General features: G+C 28.1%; 3 protein-coding genes across 3 annotated transcripts; all 3 read right to left on the bottom strand.

Moving 5' to 3' along the window:
• Positions 1 to 9,048: 9,048 nt before the first annotated feature.
• On the bottom strand, positions 9,049 to 9,772 carry LOC117921205 (suppressor protein SRP40-like). The gene is made up of 2 exons (XM_034839039.1): positions 9,602 to 9,772; positions 9,049 to 9,315 (listed from the first exon to the last, which is right to left on the bottom strand). Exons 1-2 carry the CDS (start codon positions 9,770 to 9,772, stop codon positions 9,049 to 9,051), a joined length of 438 nt encoding a protein of 145 aa, XP_034694930.1.
• Positions 9,773 to 11,886: 2,114 nt separating this feature from the next.
• On the bottom strand, positions 11,887 to 13,592 carry LOC117922688 (flavonoid 3',5'-methyltransferase-like). Its single transcript, XM_034840871.1, has 5 exons — positions 13,433 to 13,592; positions 13,049 to 13,134; positions 12,665 to 12,809; positions 12,390 to 12,521; positions 11,887 to 12,323 (listed from the first exon to the last, which is right to left on the bottom strand). The coding sequence occupies exons 1-5, from the start codon at positions 13,481 to 13,483 to the stop codon at positions 12,030 to 12,032; spliced, it is 708 nt and encodes a 235-aa protein (XP_034696762.1). The 5' UTR covers positions 13,484 to 13,592; the 3' UTR covers positions 11,887 to 12,029.
• Positions 13,593 to 18,976: 5,384 nt separating this feature from the next.
• LOC117911684 (flavonoid 3',5'-methyltransferase-like) lies at positions 18,977 to 21,306 on the bottom strand. Its single transcript, XM_034826093.1, has 5 exons — positions 21,236 to 21,306; positions 21,026 to 21,111; positions 19,819 to 19,963; positions 19,523 to 19,654; positions 18,977 to 19,443 (listed from the first exon to the last, which is right to left on the bottom strand). The coding sequence occupies exons 1-5, from the start codon at positions 21,284 to 21,286 to the stop codon at positions 19,150 to 19,152; spliced, it is 708 nt and encodes a 235-aa protein (XP_034681984.1). The 5' UTR covers positions 21,287 to 21,306; the 3' UTR covers positions 18,977 to 19,149.
• Between the last annotated feature and the right edge of the window lie 1,457 nt (positions 21,307 to 22,763).

The following is a 22,763-nucleotide window of genomic DNA, read 5'->3' as shown; positions in this document are numbered from 1 at the left end:
TTATTTTCCGGTATGATGATGAATGCTCTTGTCCATTTTCATTTGGACATATATATGATATGATTAAAAATAGAAAAGATATGAATGATGATACAAATAATATACTTAAGGTAGGATAAATAATAATTAAGTTACAAAAAAGTGTAATGGAATGTAGAGACAAAGCTCAAAAATCAATTGAGGGGATGTTGGTCCAACGCTAATGAAGTGAAACAAAATTTTAGAACATTAATGTAAAGTACATTTACATAATATTGTCGTCATTTTTTTTAATAAAAATTATATTTTAAAATATTTACATGATAAGCACAGGCAATCACCCAATTCATGAAAAATAATTCTTTTCAATTAGATACATAAAATTAAATAATTTCAATAAAATATAATAAATACAATTCAAAAAATCAAAATTGTAAAATCACACAAATGGCTAGGTGTAACTTATTAACTATGATGAGTATATCAAAATACCCAAAATTGTTAATCCAAATAATAAAAAAAATCTTTTTTTTTTAGAAAATAGGAAGAATTTTCATTTAAAATATTAATAATTTAAATGACTTTTCTTATGCTAACGTATCATATTTGTGAGTTATTATGGACTTGATTGGTAACTGTTTTAAAAAATAATTATGAGAAATAGTTTTTCAGAATAATTTTTGAAAATTATTTTATGATATTTATAGAATTTTTTTTAAAACTTCAACTGTATTTAATATTTTTTAAATATGTTTTAAAAATAATTTTTATATTATAGTATTTATTTTTAATTATTTTACATGTTTATATGATTATTTATTAAAACAATTATCAAAAAACGAGTAAAATCAATATAAAACAATTACAAAATGTTATTTGAAAACACCTTATTTTCTGTTCTTCAAAACAAAAAATAGAAAGTAGTTTTTAGTTGTTAAATGTATTTTTTTTTGTTAGGGAGAATATAAAACTGTTATAAAAACAATTCCCAAACATACCCTAAGGTTATGTTTGGTTCCGTAAAGTATAAATGAAAGAAAAAAAATATTAAGAAAAATGATTTTCTTATGTTTTGTTGTCCTATAAAATATTCCAAAGAAAATTAAATATAATTAAAATTAATTAGAAATTTATACATTTTTAAATTATTTAATCTTTATATTGATGAGTTAAATAAATAAAATGAGTTTGAAATAAAAAATAAAAATAATTTATCATCTTTAATTCTATTTTTTATTTTCTTTCACTTTTTCTTTCCTTTTACTTTTCCTTTTTATTTTTTTTTTCTTCACATTTTCCCTCAAATTTTTCTAGAACCAAACATAGCTTATTTCTCCATTTTTTGTGTATTCATTTATTTAAATGAAAGGATTCATTAATTTAGTAATTTTGATTGAATAATTTTAACCTCAATTAGGATTTGCATTTCATTTGGCTCATCTCAAATATAGAAATTAATATATATATATATATAGAAAAATAGGGTTCTCTGAATGGCATAGAACTCAATTTAACTTAATTTCTTAATTTATAAAAGGTTTTTTTTTTCCACCATTGAATAATGATTGGAAATTTTTTAAAAATAAAAATATGTGGACCACATAATGAAAGTTGCTTGGTTACGTTAAGACCATATTGGGGGGAAGGGGGATGGAACACTTGCGCTCAAAAATAAACAAACACAGGAGACAAACAAGGGTATCTTTGGTCTAGGCTCATGGGCTACATGTAGGCTCATGTGCTAGTGGTATTTAGCCTCCAAATTAGGCTCATGCGCTAGTTATTGGAACGAGGACTTCAATTTCAAGCATATTTGAGAAACTAGAGTAGACAAAGATAAAATACAGAGTTTGTATCATTGCGGTTGTACTTCAAACCAAATTTTGAATGCTACTATTTAAAGCCTTTTCTTCCTCTTTTAAATTCAAAATATCCCCCAAAACTATCCTTTTGTGCATGCATATAGCCTATTTGGATCACATCAATAATTTTTTTTTAAATTCTTTTAATTTACTTTATTTTTCCCATCTCGTCCCCCTTTTCTCCATCTCATTCTCCGTTTACATTAAAAAATAAAGTCTCAATTAACAATTGAGACTTTAGTTAAAAAATGAAATCTCATTGATAATTTGGATTTTAACTTAAATTTTGAATATTTTTTTTATGACATGACTTGCAATGAATAGCTAATTTGAATATAAAATTTGAAAATGAGTTAAACCCTATTTATTCTTTTCTATAAAATGATTATTTTACCCCTAAACTCAAAATATCATGCCAACTAACTACTTAGGATGACTAAGGAAAAATACTTTAAAACAACGATGACAATAATAATAATAATAATAATAATATGTTATAAAATATGAAAATTTATTGGATTATGGGAACTTGTGGATGATCATCCATATTAATGTATATCTCTTTATGACTCCCTATAAAGGGGAGATACCTATTATGAAAATTATTCTATTCTCTTTTTACATTCTAATTTCTCTTTCTTGTTTTCTTCTCATTTCATTTTATAATTTTACAATACGTTATCAGCACGAATAGTCTCTACAAAAGAAAGAGAAATATTTCTCTGTATTTAGAGAAATAGAAAAGCTCTTCTCTCTTATTTTTTACAAAAAGGTATGTGATAAACTTATATCATGATTTTCTATTTTATTACCATTTGATCTCTATTTTCATTTATTTTGAATACATAAATATTACAATCCTTATAACCAGAGATAAATTATAAATAGGGTAAATTCATAACCATAAGTTATGAAAAATATGTACAATCTTTATAACCAGAAGTTATGAGATAAATTACAAATTATGAGATAAATTCATAACCAAAAGTTATGAAAAATATGTGCAATCCCTATAGCCAAAAGTTATGGGGAAAAAAATATAAAATTACAAATATATGACCAAAAGTTATGTATATGATCCCTAATTATTTATTTATAATTATATGGTATAACTAGAAGTTATATCAAACAATATTATAGCTAGAAGCTATAAAATAAATAAATAAATAAATAAATAAATGTTCATAGCCTGAAGCTATATACAAATTTATATTAAAAAAAAAAAAAACAGTTCAAAGCCTGAAGCTATGTACAAATTTAAATATTTTCTTGTTCTGACAAAATAATCATGGCCTGAAGCTATGAAAGATATTAACTTTTAATTTCTTTTAATTATATTGTGTAACTAGAAGTTATACATAAATAGTTCATAGTCTGAAGTTATGTACAAATTTACATATTTTTTTGTTTTGACAAAATAATCATAACTCAAAGTTATGAAAAATATTGGTTTTTTATATTTATTTCGTACTCACTTATTTTTCACAGTAGGAATTATGGAAAATAATTTTTATTTACAATTGTTTCATAGCCAGAATCTATGCATACAATTTCTAATTCTCTTGTATAACCAGAAGTTATACAAAACAAAATTGTCAATGAATCTTGGAGCTATGATCAAAGAAGGAAATCAAGCATCCCTACAGGATCGTGTAAAAATACCGATTTTCCTTCATCATCATCTCCCTGAAGGTTTAACAAAAAATGAGTTTTTGATGAGAAATCACTAGTCTCGTCCAACTAGATTTGAATCATTCCATGAAGTGAATGCAATATTATCCCAAACTCGTGGACGATGACGAGAACCAAACATATCCTATATTTCTCCATTTTTTGTGTATTCATTTATTTAAATAAAAGGATTCATTAATTTAGTAATTTTGATTAAATAATTTTAACCTCGATTAGGATTTGCATTTTGTTTGGCTCATCTCAAATATAGAAATTTAAAAAAAAGAAGAAAAAATCTATTGTGAGAAAAATAGGGTTCTCTGCATTGCATAGAACTCACTTTAACTTAATTTCTTAATTTATAAAAGGTTTTTTTTTCCACCATTGAATAATTATTGGAAAATTTTTTAAAATAAAAATATGTGGACCACATAATGAAAGTTGCTTGGTTACGTTAAGACCATATTGGGGGGAGGGGGAATGGAACACTTGCGCTCAAAAATAAACAAACACAAGAGACAAACAAGGGTATCTTTGGTCTAGGCTCATGGGCTACATGTAGGCTCATGTGCTAGTGGTATTTAGCCTCCAAATTAGGCTCATGCGCTAGTGATTTGAACGAGGACTTCAATTTCAAGCATATTTGAGAAACCAGAGTAGACAAAGATAAAATACAGAGTTTGTATCATTGCGGTTGTACTTCAAACCAAATTTTGAATGCTACTGTTTAAAACCTTTTCTTCTTCTTTTAAATTCAAAATATCGACCAAACTATCTTTTGTGCATGCATATTGGACAGTTTTTAAAACTTATATGCAAACTATTCTATTTGGATCACATCGATAATTTTTTTTTTTATTCTTTTAATTTACTTTTTTTCCCCATCTTGTCCCCCTTCTTCTCCATCTCGTTCTTATTTTCAGTTAAAAAATAAAGTCTGAATTTTTAGTTAAAAAATGAAACCTTAAAAAATGAAACTTCCATGGGCAATTCAAACTTTAACTTAAATTTTGAATTTTTTTTTTTTTTATGACATGACTTCTACGTTATAATAAATGAGCTAATTTGAATATAAATTTTGCAAATGAGTTAAACCTTATATATATATTTTTTCTATAAAATGACTATTTTAACCTGAAACTCAAAATGTCATACCAATTAACTACTCAAGATGGATAAGGGAAAATACTTTAAAACAATAATAATAATAATAATAATAATAATAATAATAATAATAACAATTGGGAAAAGTGAGTTTTGACTCACTAATTTGAAAAAATATAAAAAAAAACCTCAACTTTTATAAATCATGTTCATATTCATCTATTTTAAAATTCACTCATTTTTTCATAAATTAAATAATTATTTCTTAAAATACCCTTTGTGGACCCCGTATTTAAACTCATGCGTTTTTCACTCGATGACGAGCTCGATTTTTATTTGAAAATAATTTTATTTATTAAAAAAAATGACTTGGAGTAGCCACTTATTTTTGTTTTATTTTTAAAAGGGTAAACAAAATAAGAAAGAAAACCCTAAGTGTGACTCCTTATTTTGGAAAAGGTGGTCTACGAAAAACCAGATCTGGTTCGGGGGTCAGGTCACTTATCGGGAAGGTATGGTAAAGACCGTAACACCTTTCTAAATCCCTAAAGTCAAGTCTCTACTAATAAAATGAAACTGACGTGACAATCAATAGGAAAATCAATGGATACTCAAATCGATCATGGGAATCAAAACATGCATAGAGAATGACCAGAATGAGAATGGATGCGTACCTGGGCCACGAACGAGTAGTGAGGTATCATAAAAATGGGGTCAGTGTACAATAAAGAGCACAAAACATATCACATGCATCATCGAACATAAATTAAAACTGTTCGAAGGAAAACTGGATTTTTGAAATTCATTGGAAAATTGGAGTCTTAGAGATTATTTGAAAATTGGATTTTTAGGAATTAAATGTAAGAATGAGAATTTTAGAAATTAAATTTGAAAGAAATTGGAATTTTGAAAATTATTTGAGAGTTTGGGATTTTAAAGAAATTAAATTACGAAAATTGGGACTTTGGAAATTAAATTTTGAAAGAAATCAGAATTGAAAATTATTTGAGAAGTAGAAACTATGAAAATTGAATTATAAAAATTGGAAATCTTGGAAATCATTCGAAGGCGGAATTTTTAGAAATAAATGAATAAAATGATAATAATAATAATAATAATAATAATAATAATAATAATAATAATAATAATAATAATAATAAACGAGTAATTGAATAAATGCGAGAATTGAAATATTGGAAACTGAAAATTAAGTTCGGAGATAGGAAAATTGGAATTTCAGAGAACTAAATTTGGAAATCGGAATTTTGAATAATTATGTAAAGACGGAATTTTAAATAAATGAATAAGTGAATAAATAAATGAATGGAATAATAATAATGACGAAATAATAATGATTGGATAAATAATTACAAAAGTTAGAATTTTGGAAATTGAAAATTGAACTTAGGGATTGGAAATTTAAAGAATTATTTAGAGATGCAATTTTAAATAAACGAACAAGTGAATAAATAAATGAATAGAATAACGAAAATAATAACGATTGGATAAATAATTGCGAAAGTTAGAATTTTAGAAATTGGAAATTGAATTTAGAGATTGGAAATTCGAATGATTATTTAGAGAAGAGATTTTAAATATATGAATAAGTGAATAAGTAAATGAATTGAATAATAATAATAACAAAAATAATTATTAAACAAATGAATGTGAATAGTGAAAATTTTGAAATTGGAAATTAGATTTGGAAGTTAGATTTTTGAAGAGTTGAACTTTAATGATTGAAATTTAAAAAAGAAATGAATGAATAAATAAATGGAATTATAATAATAATGACCAAAATAATATTTAAACGAATGAAAGTGAATAGTGAAATTTTTGAGATTGAAAATTAAATTTGGAAGTCAGATTTTTGAAGAATTAAACTTTAATGATTGAAATTTTTAAAAGAAAGAAAGAAATAAATATGAAATAATAATAATAATAATAATAGCAAAAATGATATTTAAACGAATGAAAGTGAATAGTGGAATTTTTGATATTGAAAATTAAATTTGGAAGTCAGATTTTTGAAGAATTGAACTTTAATGATTGAAAAATTTAAAAATAAATAAATAAATAAATATGGAATAATAATAATAATAATAACAAAAATTATATTTAAACGAATGAAAGTGAATAGTAGAATTTTTTAGATTGAAAATTAAATTTGGAAGTAAGATTTTTGAAGAATTGAGCTTTAATGATTGAAAATTTTAAAAATAAATAAATAAATAATTATGGAATAATAATAATAATAACAAAAATGATATTTAAACGAATGAAAGTGAATAGTGGAATTTTTAGTGAAATTTTTGAGATTGAAAATTAAATTTGGAAGTCAGATTTTTTAAGAATTGAACTTTAATAATTGAAATTTTAAAAAGAAATAAATAAATAAATAAATAAATATGGAATAATAATAATAATTAAAAAATAATAATATTTAAACGAATGAACGTGAATAGTGGAAATTTTGAGATTGAAAATTAAATTTGGAAGTAAGATTTTTGAAGAATTGAACTTTAATGATTGGAATTTTTAAAAGAAATAAATGAATAATTATGGGATAATAATAATTGTTAGGAATTTGAGGCTAATCCAACCTATGGTAATCACCCTAGAGGGGGGGGGGGGGGGTGAATAAGATGATGATCTCTTTTCGCAAATTTAAACAAGTAAATGCAAGAGACAATTATATGCAAGTATATAATAATCAATATATAGACAATTGCATATAAATTAAAGAGTAGGGAAGAGAGAATGCAAACACAAGAGTTTATAGTGGTTCGGCGCAACCCGACCTACATCCACTCTCCTCTAGCTTCAATCCCGAGCTTGAGGTTCCACTAATCCAAGGCTTCCAAACCAAGCCTTCAAGCAATACAATTGGATTATGGTTTCAATTCACCCTCTTGGACTTTTGGCTCCAAGCACCCTTTACACTTCTCAAGAGATATTCCATTCTTGAACAACCCCTCAAGTGATACCCCACACTTGAGAAACTTCCTCTCAAAGATTTACAAATGAATGATCTCTCAAAAATCCTAGCACAAGAACTTTAAGTTCAAATGATACAAGAAAAACTAGAATTGAAATGGTGCACTAAAGATATGCAAGTTTTGAAATAATGGTGCACTAAAAAATAATCTTCCAAGGCTTAAATATAATCAAGAAAGATTTGGGAATGTTAAGCTTATGAAACAATGAAGATTGAAGCCTTTTTATAGAAGAAAAAAGCCAAACTAACTGTTGGGGGTTCGACCAGTCAAGCTAGGGGTCGACCGGTTGACTAGCCGTTAGCATTTAATGCTTGGCAAGTGACCGTTGGGCCTCAACCGGACCTCGACCAGACCTCAATCGGTTGAGGTTCAACCTTGATCGGGAAGAGAAGGCCACTAGGAGAGAGAGAAACTTTTTTGCCTCCCCCAACCTGTCCTCAACCGAATGAACACAACCGGTTGACCGGTTGAACTGGTTGAGCCATTTTTTGGCTCAACACCCAACCTTTTTCAACTTAAAACCTTTTAACACAAGTTTGAAAATCATTTAACACAAGGTTTTAGTTGAAAACATGAAATTATCCAATTCTTAAGATATTTAAAACAATATTACTTTTGGATGATTTTGGTGCATAAATAAAGAATGAAAAACATGAAAGTCTTAGTGCACCAACAACCTTACAAAGAGATCTTATGAAGCTTTGGTCTTGAAAAACTCTTCTCTTTGAGGTGGTCTTCTTCTTCATGATTTCTCTTTGGCTTGATTTATTTTTGTAATTGCCACTTTGAAAATCGTCTTGCCTAATCACACTTAAAATATGATCATTAGTTCTAAACCTTGTTTTGTTATCATCAAAATCAAGATTAACCAAACCTTGGTTTCACAATAATAATAACAAAAATAATATTTAAACGAATGAATGTGAATAGTGGAATTTTTGAGAATTAAATTTAAAAATTTGGACCTTGGAGAACTAGACCTAAAATTAGAACCTTAGAAAATTATTTCACGAATGGAAACTTGGAAAATCGAATTTAAAAAAAAAATGAAGTTTAGGTAAATTGAATTTTCGGGAATTAAAGTTTTATGAACTAAATTTAAAACCAAAATTTAGGAAATTGCTTCAAAAATGGTATTTTGTATAATTAAATTTAAAAACGAATTTTGAAAGGTTATTTAAGGATAGAACCTTCATAAAAATTATATTTGCATCATTAAAGAAACAAGGACTTAAGAGGGTAAAAAACTTGGCCCATTGGAGCCTGCACTAATCTAGCCTAAACTTAAAGGATGGGGCTTAAAGCCCACATGAAGCAGCTTAGGCCCACAACTTAATGCCTTGGGAGCCCACCAACAAGACCCATAACCCAAAATATCTACCATGAAGATCAAGGGATGTCGTTACCTTATTTTTTAAAAGCTAGGTTAATGGTTAATGGGTAGCAGGCTGGTAGTGAGGAACAGGGCTTGCATATCGATGATGGCTGTGATGAAATGGAGGAAAGGGGTGGGGGCTGCTGCTTCTGCTTGCACTACTGTTGCCACTGTCGGCGCTGCTGGTCTCGCCGCCATTACTGTCGGACGAAGATCTTGATGAAGAGGAAGACGACGACGACGATGATGACGATTGGTGGGCTCCATCTTCTCCGAAGTTGTCCACGTTTTGCTTCGAGAAATCCATTTTCCCTAGCAGAAGTCCCTGTTTGGATTATGGGAAATTTTGTACCAAATAGGTACTCAAGGAGGGCGTCGTGGAGGAAAAACAATTTTTCGTCGTCTCCGTCTCCGGCAGCGGCGGTTTGATGGGTAGAGTGGTGATCGTGGATAGTAGCCTGGTGCAAGAGATTGGGGTCTCTAGGCAACAATGACTCAACAGACTCCAAGTCCCTAACCTGAACCGCACTGAACAAGCCATGCTCATGACTCACTCCACAGCCCAGCCTCTAACCCATCTCTCACTCTCTCAATCTCTAATATGCGCCAACCTCCCAAGAGGTGGCGGTGGTGGTGTTGCAGCTGTTGGTGGCACCGAAGACCTTGTGAACGATGGCGAACTTGTGGGGGTCATCTGAGGGGAAGTAGGGGGCGAATATGCAGTCCTTGGCGTGTCGGCGACGAAGGAGCTCGCAGGAGGCGCAGGGTGAATTTCCGCCCATTAAAGAAGGAGGGGAGCGTGGGTGAGATAGAGGTGAGCAACCAAAAAAAAAAAAAAAAAAAAAACAGAGTATGGGGTGGAGCAAAGAAATAGAAAATGGCAAACCAACGAACGAAGTCCTATTCCATGTTCTAAGCAATGAGCTTAAACAGGTGAGTGAAACTGAACGCGTTTTTAACAGGAATAAAAACATGATTTGGGCATCTCGGAGGGAAGTCAAAACAGAGCCAAAGAAATGAAGTCAATAACAGGCATAAGATACCAACAAAAAGCAATCCCAGAGTCTCCAAACATGTACAACGTATAATGTTCATCATCGGGCATCAAAATGGAAGTAGCACAGAACAATATGGACTAGAGGAAAATAAAGCATGTTGTAACCATACTTGGACAAAACCGGCGAGCCCCTCCCTTCTTCTTTTCCAAACTGTCTCTAGAACCCCCCTTCCTAAAAGAGAGAAAAAAGAAAAAAGAAAAAAAGACAAGGCCTTTTTTCCCTCTTGTCTGACTTCCCTTGCAAGCCATCTACCGCTCGCTCCTCTATGCATCACTCAGGGAGGATGTCATCCTCAACCACCACCATGGCCAGCCATGCCCTTTGCCACACGTCCATGCAACCCGTTTTCCTCCAGAAAGGGGTCCCCCCTACTTAAAAAAAATCAAAAATTTCTCTCCCGGGTGGTCCCAAAACAAGTCGTGGTCCCAAAACAAGTGAAAAACCCTCGGTCTTTGAAGAGGTCTACACCATTTTACTTGATAATATTAAATAAAATTATCACAAAATTAATTTATCATTTTAATTTGATAAAAGTATTTTATAAATAAATATACTATAATTTTTTATTATATAATATAAGATACAAATAAATGTGTAAAAATTCTCCGAATCCTCAAATCATAAAAAAAATATTTCTAATTCTTTAATTAATAATGATTTTATATCTTGTATTATATAAATCCACTTGTCTTCTCATATTTTTTTAATAAAATTAAATAAAAACTTTTCTTAATTGGCCAACAATAAAATAAGAAAATTTTAAAATAAAAAATACAATTAAAACTAAAATACTTAAAAATTAAGTACAATTAAAACCAAAAAACTTAAAAAAGAAATAAAAATTGACTCTCCTTACATTTCCAACTCTTTCTAGATGTCTATATTTTCTACTAGGGTACTTTAGCGAAGTGAAAGTTAATATTTTATTTTTAATTTTTTTTAGTTTTAATTATATTTTAATATATATATTTAAAAAAATTATTCGATTTGTATTATTAACCTCACAAGTAAAAAAGTCATTTTATAAAATAATTATCCTATTTAAGAAAAAATGTATTTATTGTAAAATATTTTTAAATGAATGAATATAGACCTAATTTATAAAATTTGGGTTCCATTTTTCTATTATTATTATTAAATTATTCCTTATTAAGTTCAAAAAGTAATTTTAGAAAATAATTATCCTATTTATGAAAAAATGTATTCATTTTAAAATATTTTTTAAATGAATGGATATAAAACTGATTTATAAAATTTGGGCTCCTTTTTCTATTATTATTATTAAATTATTCCTTATTAAGTTCAAAACATCTCTCAAACTAGTTTCACAAAAATAAGTTTGATAATTTTTTAATAGAAAATAATTTTTTAAAAACTTGTTCTAAAAAATAGAGTAATTTCTAATTATTTTTAATTGTTTTGAAATATAATGGTATAAATATAAAAATAATTAAAAATAAAAATATTACATCTGAAAATTAAATTTAAGATTTATTTAAAGTTAAAAATATTTTAAGTTTCCAAACAAATTTTCATTATAAAAAACATCAAAAACCGGTTTTCTAAAATTATTCTAAAAAATTGTTTTAAAATGTGCCCAAACAAGTCCTTCATATCATAAGTGGGCTAGGCCCATATAAGTTCCGACCTATAAAAAGTCTTTTTAAGCCCACATCTAGGCCTCTCTCATCCAAGGGAGAATGAATGAAACTTTATTCTAGGACTCAATGGAACAAATCAAGGCACCCTTTTGATACAATCTCTCCGCTCTCTCTGTAAAGCTAGGAAGGAGTTGTATTCCTAATAGATACATCAATGGCAGTGTCCAAAATTTTCAATTTAAACTTGAAGCAGAAATTCATTCCCAAAACAGAGTCTGGACATGAGTTCAAATACAAATACAAGTACAAATCCGTCAAAAGACTTCCTTGAAAAATCAACACCATGAGCAAACCCTAAACCTCATGAGAATGGATTTAGGCTAATAGAGGCGCCTGCAGAGCGCGACGCCATCTCCAATGGAAAGGTGAGAGAGTTCAACCCTGGGATCTGATGCCAAGAATTTGTTCAACTTCATGAGATGGACTCTGCCTGCTCTCTCAAAATCCATCATTTCTTCTTCTTCAGATCGCGCTACTGAACCAAACCATAGTGTGTTATCGTAAGCGATTATGCCTCCAACTCTAACCAACTTCAGCAGCAGCTCATGGTAGTTGAGGTAGTTCTCCTTATCAGCATCCACAAACGCAAAATCCAATGTCTCTTCTTCGTTCCCCTGCACACATTCATTCAAATTGAGAGGTGTTTGGTTGAAGGCAGCGGCTACAGAGACGACACTTACATCGGCGATGAGATCATTTAGAACTGACATTGCATCCGATTGGATGAAGTTGATCTTATGCTCCACACCTGCCTTCTTGATAAATGGCACTCCAATTTGGTACGCTTCTTTATCTGGATCAACCGCTATTATCTGCACAAAAAACACTCCCTGAAAATAATCCTCACTTGTTTTCGAGAACAAAATTCTATTTGAAAACTTAAAACTGTTTTATGTTAGAAATTCAAAAATGTTTTCTAAATTTGAAAACTATTTTCTTTTCTAGAGAGCCTTGCCTTGCCATCTTGAGGCAGGGCAAGAGCGGTTGCCAAGAGAGAATAACCGGTGAAAACTCCGAGTTCAATTGTCTTCTTGACATTCATGAGCTTTAAAAGCATTGAAATGAACAGTCCTTCGTCAACAGGCACATTCATGATGCTCCTGCATGCCACATACTCACAACATTCAAGTAAATAAGAAAAAAAAATGATGAATATTTGCATGAAGGTGTATTTGGTACTTGGTAGATAGGGATAGGAATGAGAAAGAGAGGAATATCCCTTCTCTTTACCTCAATTTGGATCTTCCAAATACAAACTAAAAGATTATTAATATGAATATTACATAATAATATAAAATTTTTAAAAATGTTATTATTAAAAGAAGAGATATAAATATACCAAAACTCATGCTTTTCTACAGTGGCCTCCCTGAGTCCTCTCAGCTGCTCATGCTCTCTTGGATATGCACTTGTTTCCAATATATACTGTAACACAACAAAGGAAAAAAGACTTCAGCATGTAGATTGCTTCAAGATTCACCTTTCAATCATTAGGAATCCATAATGGAGTTTGGCTTACCTATCCTCTTCCCTTTCAATACTCAAAAATTTCATAAAAACAAACAACAAAACTTTGAATTGGGATATTATAATTTTTCAGAGAGATCATCTGAATAGCCCCAGAGATAACCAAAACCCCAACCTTTTCTGCTGAAAATTACTAACAAACTGCATTAAAAACACACACAAAAAAAAAAAAAAGAGAACTCATAAAGAAACTTACCTTTGTGAGGGCTTCAGTTTTGAGAATGCCCTTATGAATTAAGCTGGACATGGCTGAAGAATTAATTAAGCCTGCCACACAAGAAAATGAGGAGCCTGGTGTGTTTCTACAATGTTACAGGTGTGTATATGAGAGAGAGAAGTGGGGGAATCTGAAGTTTAAGTGGGAGTATTCTCTTTTCTGTTGGCAAAAAAGAAGGGTGGGGTAGGAGACTTCAGGACCATTTCTATCAGAGTCTATGGGCTTGATTCTATCAAAAATAAAAATAAAAATTAAGGGTAGTGTCGTAATTTAAATAAAGTTTATTTTGATTTTTTTTTTCAAAATAAGACATTGTTTAAATTTTGATTTTTTTTTTTCAAAATAATTCTCATATTTTTCCATATTTTTAAAAATCTACTAAATTAAAAAAGGAAAAATTATTTTTAAAAGTACAATTGATTTATTCATTATTATTTTTTTCATATTCTTTATTAAATTTTTATTTTAACATTATGTGTAATTAATGCATAAAATAAATTAGTTTTTAATATAAAAATATGTTCACATGTAATAATTAATAATCTAATAAATAAATAAATACTAATATTTTAAATAATATACATATATATATATATATAAAAAGTGAGATTTGATTTACTAATTTAAAAAAATATAGAAAAATGAACTTCCACTTTAATAAATTAGTTTTATGTTCATCAATTTAAAAAATATTTTAAATATATACACCTTTTCACAATTCAGATAATTATTTCCTAAAATAACCTTTTACTTGTAAGGTTAATAATACATATTAATAATTTTATGTGAGAACTAATTTGAGATCAATAAAATAAAAAAAATTAAAAATTAAAATTAAAAAAACTTTAAAGTTAAAAATATAAAAATAAAATATTAACTTTCACGTAACTAAATCTAGATAATAAAAAATATAGATTTCAGAAAGAGTTTGAAATACAAAGTCAATTTTTATTTTTTCAATTTTTAAGTTTTTGGATTTAATTATATTTAATTTTTAATTTTTTTGTTTTAATTGGATTTAATTTTTAAGTATTTGAGTTTTAATCGTATTTTTAATTTTTAAAATTTATTTTTTTATTGTTGATGTCAACTTATAGAAATTTTTATTCAATTTTATTTTATTTAAAAAAAAATATATGAGAAGATGACTGAATTTATATAATATAGGATATAAAATCATTATTAATTAGGGAATTAAAAAGTTTTACTTATTACTTGAGGATCCTTCATAATTTTTTGCAAAATGATTTGTGTTTTATATTATATAATAAAAAATCTATAATATATTTATATGTAAGATACTTTTTATATGATAAATTATTTTTTGATAATTTAATTTAATATTATTAAGTAAAAGGGTATTTTTAAAAACAACTATAAAAGTGCACGTATTTTAAAATATTTTTAAATTAATGAAGATAAAACTGATTTATAAAAGTTGAGGTTTTTTTTTTATATTTGTTCAAATTAGTGATTAAAAGTGTTTGTATTAAAGTTTTAATATAAATTCACAATTCTCATCATATTATATTGATATTTAAAAAGAAAAAAAAACTAATGTTTTAATTTAAATATATATATATATATATATATATATATATATATATATAAGCACATTTTTGTTTAATTAAAAATTTACAATTAAAATTGTTTTTATTTTTAATAAATAATGTTTTTATAAAGTACATTATGTGCATTTTTTGTGTGCATATTATTTAATAATTACCATCAAAGTCATAACAATGACAATAAAAATCTAAATAGGTTAATATATTATGTTATTTATAGTGGTACTTTTGTTACTTATATTGTTATTAAAATTAGATAAAAACAATGATTTAAGATTCTATCAAAATGTAAAAAAATAAAATAAAAAATTAATGATACAATAAATAGATATCATATATTATAGAAAAATTGAAATCGCTAGAAAAATCTTAAAAATTTATTGATTTAGACCATTTTAGTTTAGTTAATTTTATCGGTTTAATCAATTTTTTTACACACCCCAACTTGAAATGCTAATATTTAGCACCAATGATTATTTTCCGGTATGATGGCGAATGCTCTTGTCCATTTTCATTTGGACATACATACGATATGATTAAAAATAGAAAAGATATGAATGATGATACAAATAATATACTTAAGGTAGGATAAATAATAATTAACTTACAAAAATTGTAATGGAATGTAGAGACAAAGCCCAAAAATCAATTGAGGGGATGTTGGTCCAACGCTAATGAAGTGAAACAAAATTTTAATACATTAATGTAAAGTACATTTACATAATATTGTCGTCATTTTTTTTAATAAAAATTATATTTTGAAATACTGACATGATAACCACAAGCAATCACCCAATTCATGAAAAATAATTCTTTTCAATTAGATACATAAAATTAAATAATTTCAATAAAATATTATAAATACAATTCAAAAAATAAAAATTGTAAAATCACACAAATGGCTAGGTGTAACTTATTAACTATGATGAGTATATCAAAATACCCAAAATTGTTAATCCAAATAGTAATATTTTTTTTTTAGAAAATAGGAAGAATTTTCATTTAAAATATTAATAATTTAAATGACTTTTCTTATAGTAACGTATCATATTTGTGAGTTATTATGAGCTTGATCGATAACTGTTTTAAAAAATAATTATGAGAAATAGTTTTTTAAAATAATTTTTGAAAATTGTTTTATGATATTTGTCAAAAAAATATTTATTTAAAAACTTCAATTTTTTTAATATATTTTTTAAAAAAATTTAAATAATTTTTATATTATAGTATTTTATTTTTAATTATTTTATATATTTATATAATTATTTATTTAAACAATTATTAAAAAATGAGTAAAATTAATATAAAACAAATAAAAAATAATTTTTAGTTGTTAAATGTGTTTTTTTTTTGTTAGGAAGAATATAAAACTATTATAAAAAACAATTCACAAACATATCCTATATTTCTCCATTTTTTGTGTATTCATTTATTTAAATAAAAGGATTCATTAATTTAGTAATTTTGATTGAATAATTTTAAGCTCAATTAGGATTTGCATTTCATTTGGCTCATCTCAAATATAGAAATTTTAAAAAAAAGAAAAAATCTATTGTGAGAAAAATAGTGTTCTCTGCATTGCGTAGAACTCACTTTAACTTAATTTCTTAATTTATAAAAGGTTTTTTTTTCCCACCATTGAATAATTATTGGAAAATTTTTAAAAATAAAAATATGTGGACCACATAATGAAAGTTGCTTGGTTACGTTAAGACCATATTGGGGGGAGGGGGGATGGAACACTTGCGCTCAAAAATAAACAAACACAAGAGACAAACAAGGGTATCTTTGGTCTAGGCTCATGGGCTACATGTAGGCTCATGTGCTAGTGGTATTTAGCCTCCAAATTAGGCTCACGCGCTAGTGATTTGAACGAGGACTTCAATTTCAAGCATATTTGAGAAACTAGAGTAAACAAAGATAAAATACAGAGTTTGTATCATTGCGGTTGTACTTCAAACCAAATTTTGGATGCTACCATTTGAAGCCTTTTCTTCCTCTTTTAAATTCTAAATATCCCCGAAACTTTCCTTTTGTGCATGCATATAGCCTATTTGGATCACATCAATAATTTTTTTTTTAATTCTTTTAATTTACTTTATTTTCCTCATCTTGTCCCTTTTTCTCCATCTTATTTTTGTTAAAAAATGAAGTCTTAATTAACAATTAAAACTTTAGTTAAAAAATGAAACTTCCGTTAATAATTCGGATTTCAACTTAAATTTTAAATATTTTTTTTTATGACATGACTTGCAATGAATGAGCTAATTTGAATATAAAATTTGAAAATGAGTTAAACCTTATTTATTCTTTTCTATAAAATGATTATTTTATCCCTAAACTCAAAATATCATGCCAACTAACTACTTAGAATGACTAAGGGAAAATACTTTAAAATAACAACAACAACAATAATAACAATAATAATAATAATAATAATAATAATAATAATTGGGCAAAGTGAGTTTTAACTCATTAATTTTAAAAAATATTAAAAAAAACCTAACTTTTATAAATCAGTTTTATATTCATCAATTTTAAAATATTTTAAAATTCACTCATTTTTTCCTAAATCAAATAATTATTTCTTGAAATACCCCTTTACTTGATAATATTAAATAAAATTATCACAAAATTAATTTATCATTTTAATTTGATAAAAGTATTTTATAAATAAATATATTATAATTTTTTATTATACAATATAATATACAAATCATTGTGTAAAAATTATTCGAATCTTCAAATCATAAATAAAATATTTCTAATTCTTTAATTAATAATGATTTTATATCTTGCATTATATAAATCCACTCATCTTCACATTTTTTTAGTAAAATTAAATAAAACTTTTGTTAATTGACCAACAATAAAATAAGAAAATTTTAAAATAAAAAACACAATTAAAACTAAAATACTTAAACATTAAGTACATTAAAACAAAAAGAAATAAAAATTCACTCTTGTTACATTTCTAACTCTTTCTTGATATCTATATTTTTTACTAGTATACTTTAGTGAAGTGAAAGTTAATATTTTATTTTAAAGTTTTTTTAGTTTTCATTATATTTTTAATATGTTTTTAATTTTTTTTTGTTTTATTTGTATTATTAACCTAACAAATAAAAGAGTCATTTTAGAAAATAATTATCCAATTTATGAAAAATATATTTATTTTAAAATATTTTTAAATTAATGAATATAAAACCAATTTATAAAATTTGGGTTCATTTTTCTATTATTATTATTAAATTATTCCTTATTAAGTTCAAAAAGTCAGTTTAGAAAATAATTATCCTATTTATGAAAAAAGGCATTTATTTTAAAATATTTGTAAATGAATGAATATAAAACTGATTTATAAAATTTGGGCTCCTTTTACTATTATTATTATTATTATTAAATTATTCCTTATTAAGTTCAAAACATCTCTCAAACTAGTTTCATAAAAATAAGTTTGATAATTTTTTGATAGAAAATAACTTTTTAAAAACTTGTTCTAAAAAATAAAGTAATTTCTAATTATTTTTAATTGTTTTGAAATATAATGGTATGAATATAAAAATATTACATCTAAAAATTAAATTTAAGATTTATTTGAAGTTAAATATATTTTAAGTTTTCAACAAATTTTCATTATAGAAAACATCAAAAACCCGTTTTCTAAAATTATTTTAAAAAATTGTTTTAAAATGTGCCCAAACAAGTCCTTCATATCATAAGTCGACAGTGTTGGGCTAGGCCCATATAAGTTCCGACCTATAAAAAGTCTTTTTAAGCCCACATCTAGGCCTCTCTTCGACATGACGTGAAGAACCAAATTGAGAGGTCGTCCAAGGGAGAATGAATGAAACTTCATTCTAGGACTCAATGGAACAAATCAAGGCACTCTTTTGATACAATCTCTCCGCTCTCTCTGTACAGCTAGCTAGGAAGGAGTTGCATTCCTAATAGATACATCAATGGCAGTGTCCAAAATTTTCAATTTAAACTCGAAGCAGAAATTCATTCCCAAAACAGAGTCTGGACATGAGTTCAAATACAAATACAAATACAAATCCGTCAAAAGACTTCCTTGAAAAATCAACACCATAAGCAAACCCTAAACCTCATGAGAATGGATTTAGGCTAATAGAGGCGCCTGCAGAGCGCGACGCCATCTCCAATGGAAAGGTGAGAGAGTTCAACCCTGGGATCTGATGCCAAGAATTTGTTCAACTTCATGAGATGGACTCTGCCTGCTCTCTCAAAATCCATCATTTCTTCTTCTTCAGATCGCGCTACTGAACCAGACCATAGAGTGTTATCGTAAGCCATTATGCCTCCAACTCTAACCAACTTCAGCAGCAGCTCATGGTAGTTGAGGTAGTTCTCCTTTTCAGCATCCACCATCGCAAAGTCCAATGTCCCTTCTTCTTTCCCCTGCACACATTCATTCATTCAAATAGAGAGGTGTTTGGTTGAAGGCAGCGGTGGCTCGAGCTACGGAGGGGACACTTACATCGGCAATGAGATCTTTTAGAACTGACATTGCATCTGATTGAATGAAGTTGATCTTATGCTCCACACCTGCCTTCTTGATAAATGGCACTCCAGTTTGGTACGCTTCTTTATCTGGATCAACCGCTATTATCTGCACAAAAAACACTTCCTGAAAACAATTCTCACTTGTTTTCGAGAACAAAATCCTATTTGAAAAACAGTTTTTAGAATATTTTCTTTAAAAACTATTTTATGTCTGAAATTCAAGGATGTTTTCTAAATTTGAAAACTATTTTCTTTTCTAGAGAGCCTTGCCTTGCCATCTTGAGGCAGGGCAAGAGCTGTTGCCAAGAGAGAATAACCGGTGAACACTCCGAGCTCGATTGTCTTCTTGGCATTCATGATCTTTAGAAGCATTGAAATGAACAGTCCCTCATCGACAGGGACATTCATCAGGCTCCTGCATGCCACATAGGAATTAAATTATTAATGCACTGTAGATTAGGATAGGAATGAGAATGAGAGTGAATTAAGGGGTTGTTTGGCACTCAGAAATCGGGAATGAGAGTGAATATTTTTGTTTCCATTTCTATTTATTGTGGAATGGAAAAAAAATGATGAAAAAATGAATTTTGATTTATATGATAGCGAATTTTTAATTCTTACTCTCATTTTTTTATTAAAAAATTACTAAAAATAAAAATAAATATCGCATTTTCCCTTAATATATGCCTATCACCTTTACGTCTATTGCCAGAGATTTTAGTGGGCTCGGTTTGGCTGGGCTGGGCCTATTTTGAGGCCAATCCAATGGCTGAGGTCCAGTCCAAACTATAAAATAAGTCAGAAAAATTGAAAAATAGAGAAGAAAACGAACTTATTGGCAGAAAAAAAAAAAGGAGAAAATTGATTTGAAGATAAATGTGATATTTGAAGATTGAGTATGTTTAGCTGTAACTTAAAGAAGTGTTTTCAAACTTTTTTTAACACTTAAAAATTTGTATCATTCAAGAAATGATCAAAACACTTAAAGTAATTTTAGAAAATATTTTTAACATTTGTAAGATTAAGAAAATTTTATTTTTAAGTATTAGAAAAATTGGAAACAATGGAATGCGTTTAATAACGATTTTAGGAAGTGTTTCTAAACTTTTTAACATTTGAAAATTTTTATTTTTCAAGTATTAAAAAAATTAGAAACACTTCCTAAAATTATTATCAAACATACTTTGAATGTGTTTGATGTAAATGTTTTTAGTATAAATGTTTTCCTGCACACTCATTAAATAATTTTTATTATATTTAAGATGTTTTTTTTATTTTTTATTTTCTCTTTTTCTTGCACTTTCCATCATTCAAATTGAAGGGGAAAAAAACTAGGTTTGAGAAAAGGACTAAAAATAATTAAAATAATAATAATAATTTTGAGGATTCAATATGATTAATTTTAAATAATATCCCTTCTCTATACCTCAATTTGGATCTTCCAAATATAAACTCAGATTATTAATATGAATATTACCAATACTTATGCTTTTCTACCGTGGCCTCCCTGAGGCCTTTCAGCTGCTCATGCTCTCTTGGGTATGCACTTGTTTCCAATATATACTGTCACACAACAAAGGAAAAAAACTTCAGCATGTAGATTACTTCAAGATCCACCTTTCAATCATTAGGAATCCATAAAGAAACTGCATTAAAAATGCCAAAAAAAAAAAAACAAAAAACTTACCTTTGTGAGGGCTTCAGTTTTGAGAATGCCCCTATGACTTGAGCTGGACATGGTTGAAGACTTAATTAAGCCTGCCGCACAAGAAAATGAGGGTAGGTATATATATAACTTTTAATAGGAGTAGGCACATATATAATTTTATTATTCCACCCACCACTGGAAGTTGAAACTTTGAATGGGGGTAGGCATATATATAACTTTTAATGGGGGGGGGTTGTATACAACCCATGCATGTGGGGGTTGCTCCACGTGTCCCTCTCAAGATACAGAGGTTTGGAAATTGATCGAGGGTGAAGCCTTGTGGAGAATTGAAGACAGGTTTCTCAAATTGGGGTTAATTTCAAGGCCCACCCCATCCCATGCACATGTCAATTCATGTAATTGACGCGTATTTGTAGACATAAAAAATTGAGTGAATTAAATTGTCATTAAATTTAATCTTAAAAAAGAAGAAGGTAATTTTATGGTTCAATAAAATTTGGGCTTATTAGACACGTTGCACAAATTTGAAAGATTATGAAATTAGGTCCAAGCAGAAGGAGAGCATTGACTACACAGAGATATTTTCTCCAGTTGTGAAGATGTTAACAATCAAACTTGTACTGAAAATGGTGGCTGCAGAAAACTTACATCTTGAGCAGTTAGATGTGAAGACAACATTCCTTCATGGTGACTTGGAGGAAGACCTTTACATGATTCAGCTAGAAGGGTTCATTGTTCAGAGACAAGAGAATTTAGTCTACAAATTGAGAAAGAGCTTGTATGACCTTAAACAAGCTCCTAGACAGTGGTACAAGAAGTTTGATAGTTTTATGCATAGAATTGAGTTCAAGAGATGTGAACCTGATCACTATTGCTATGTTAAGTCTTTTGACAATTATTACATCATATTACTGTTGTATGTGGATGATATACTTATTGTAGGGTCTAACATTAAGAAGATTAATAATATGAAGAAGCAATTATCAAAACAGTTTGCAATGAAGGATTTGGGAGCTGCAGAGCAAATCCTTGGTATTAGAATCATTAGAGACAAGACTAATGGTACATTGAACCAATGAGCACACCCTTGGGTAGTCATTTCAAACTAAGCAAAAAACAGTCACCAAAGACAGAAGAAGAAAGGGACCATATGAGCAAGGTGCCCTATGCCTCAGCTATTGGTAGCTTGATGTATGTTATGGTGTGTACAAGGCCAGACATTGCACATGTAGTGGGAGTTGTGAGCAGATTCATGAGTAGGCCTGGAAAGCAGCATTGGGAGGCAGTCAAGTGGATTCTAAGATATCTGAAGAGTTCATTAGATACATGTCTTTGCTTTACAGGTGCAAGTTTGAAACTGCAGGGTTACGTAGATGCTGATTTTGTTGGTGATATTGATAGTAGAAAGAGTACTACTGGGTATGTTTTTACTCTAGGTGATACAACTATATCATGAGCTTCAAATCTACAAAAGATTGTTACTTTGTCTACTACAGAAGCTGAGTATGTTGCAGTAACTGAAACTGGAAAGGAGATGATTTGGCTA

This window comes from Vitis riparia, chromosome 1, assembly GCF_004353265.1.
Source record: "Vitis riparia cultivar Riparia Gloire de Montpellier isolate 1030 chromosome 1, EGFV_Vit.rip_1.0, whole genome shotgun sequence".
NCBI lineage: Eukaryota > Viridiplantae > Streptophyta > Magnoliopsida > Vitales > Vitaceae > Vitis > Vitis riparia.
The sequence above is the reverse complement of the archived record's forward strand: the minus strand, read 5'-3'. Positions and strand labels throughout refer to the sequence as shown.

Coding starts and splice junctions, on each gene's coding strand:
- LOC117921205 (XM_034839039.1), bottom strand. CDS start 9,772: ATGGGCGGAAATTCACCCTGCGCCTCCTGCGAGCTCCTTCGTCGCCGA. Junction 9,316..9,601: donor CCACCGCCACCTCTTGGGAG/GTTGGCGCATAT, acceptor TAATCCAAACAG/GGACTTCTGCTAGGGAAAAT.
- LOC117922688 (XM_034840871.1), bottom strand. CDS start 13,483: ATGTCCAGCTTAATTCATAAGGGCATTCTCAAAACTGAAGCCCTCACA. Junction 12,810..13,048: donor GTAGAAAAGCATGAGTTTTG/GTATATTTATAT, acceptor TGTGGCATGCAG/GAGCATCATGAATGTGCCTG. Junction 12,522..12,664: donor CCCTGCCTCAAGATGGCAAG/GCAAGGCTCTCT, acceptor TTTTTTGTGCAG/ATAATAGCGGTTGATCCAGA.
- LOC117911684 (XM_034826093.1), bottom strand. CDS start 21,286: ATGTCCAGCTCAAGTCATAGGGGCATTCTCAAAACTGAAGCCCTCACA. Junction 21,112..21,235: donor AAACTGAAGCCCTCACAAAG/GTAAGTTTTTTG, acceptor GTTGTGTGACAG/TATATATTGGAAACAAGTGC. Junction 19,964..21,025: donor GTAGAAAAGCATAAGTATTG/GTAATATTCATA, acceptor TGTGGCATGCAG/GAGCCTGATGAATGTCCCTG.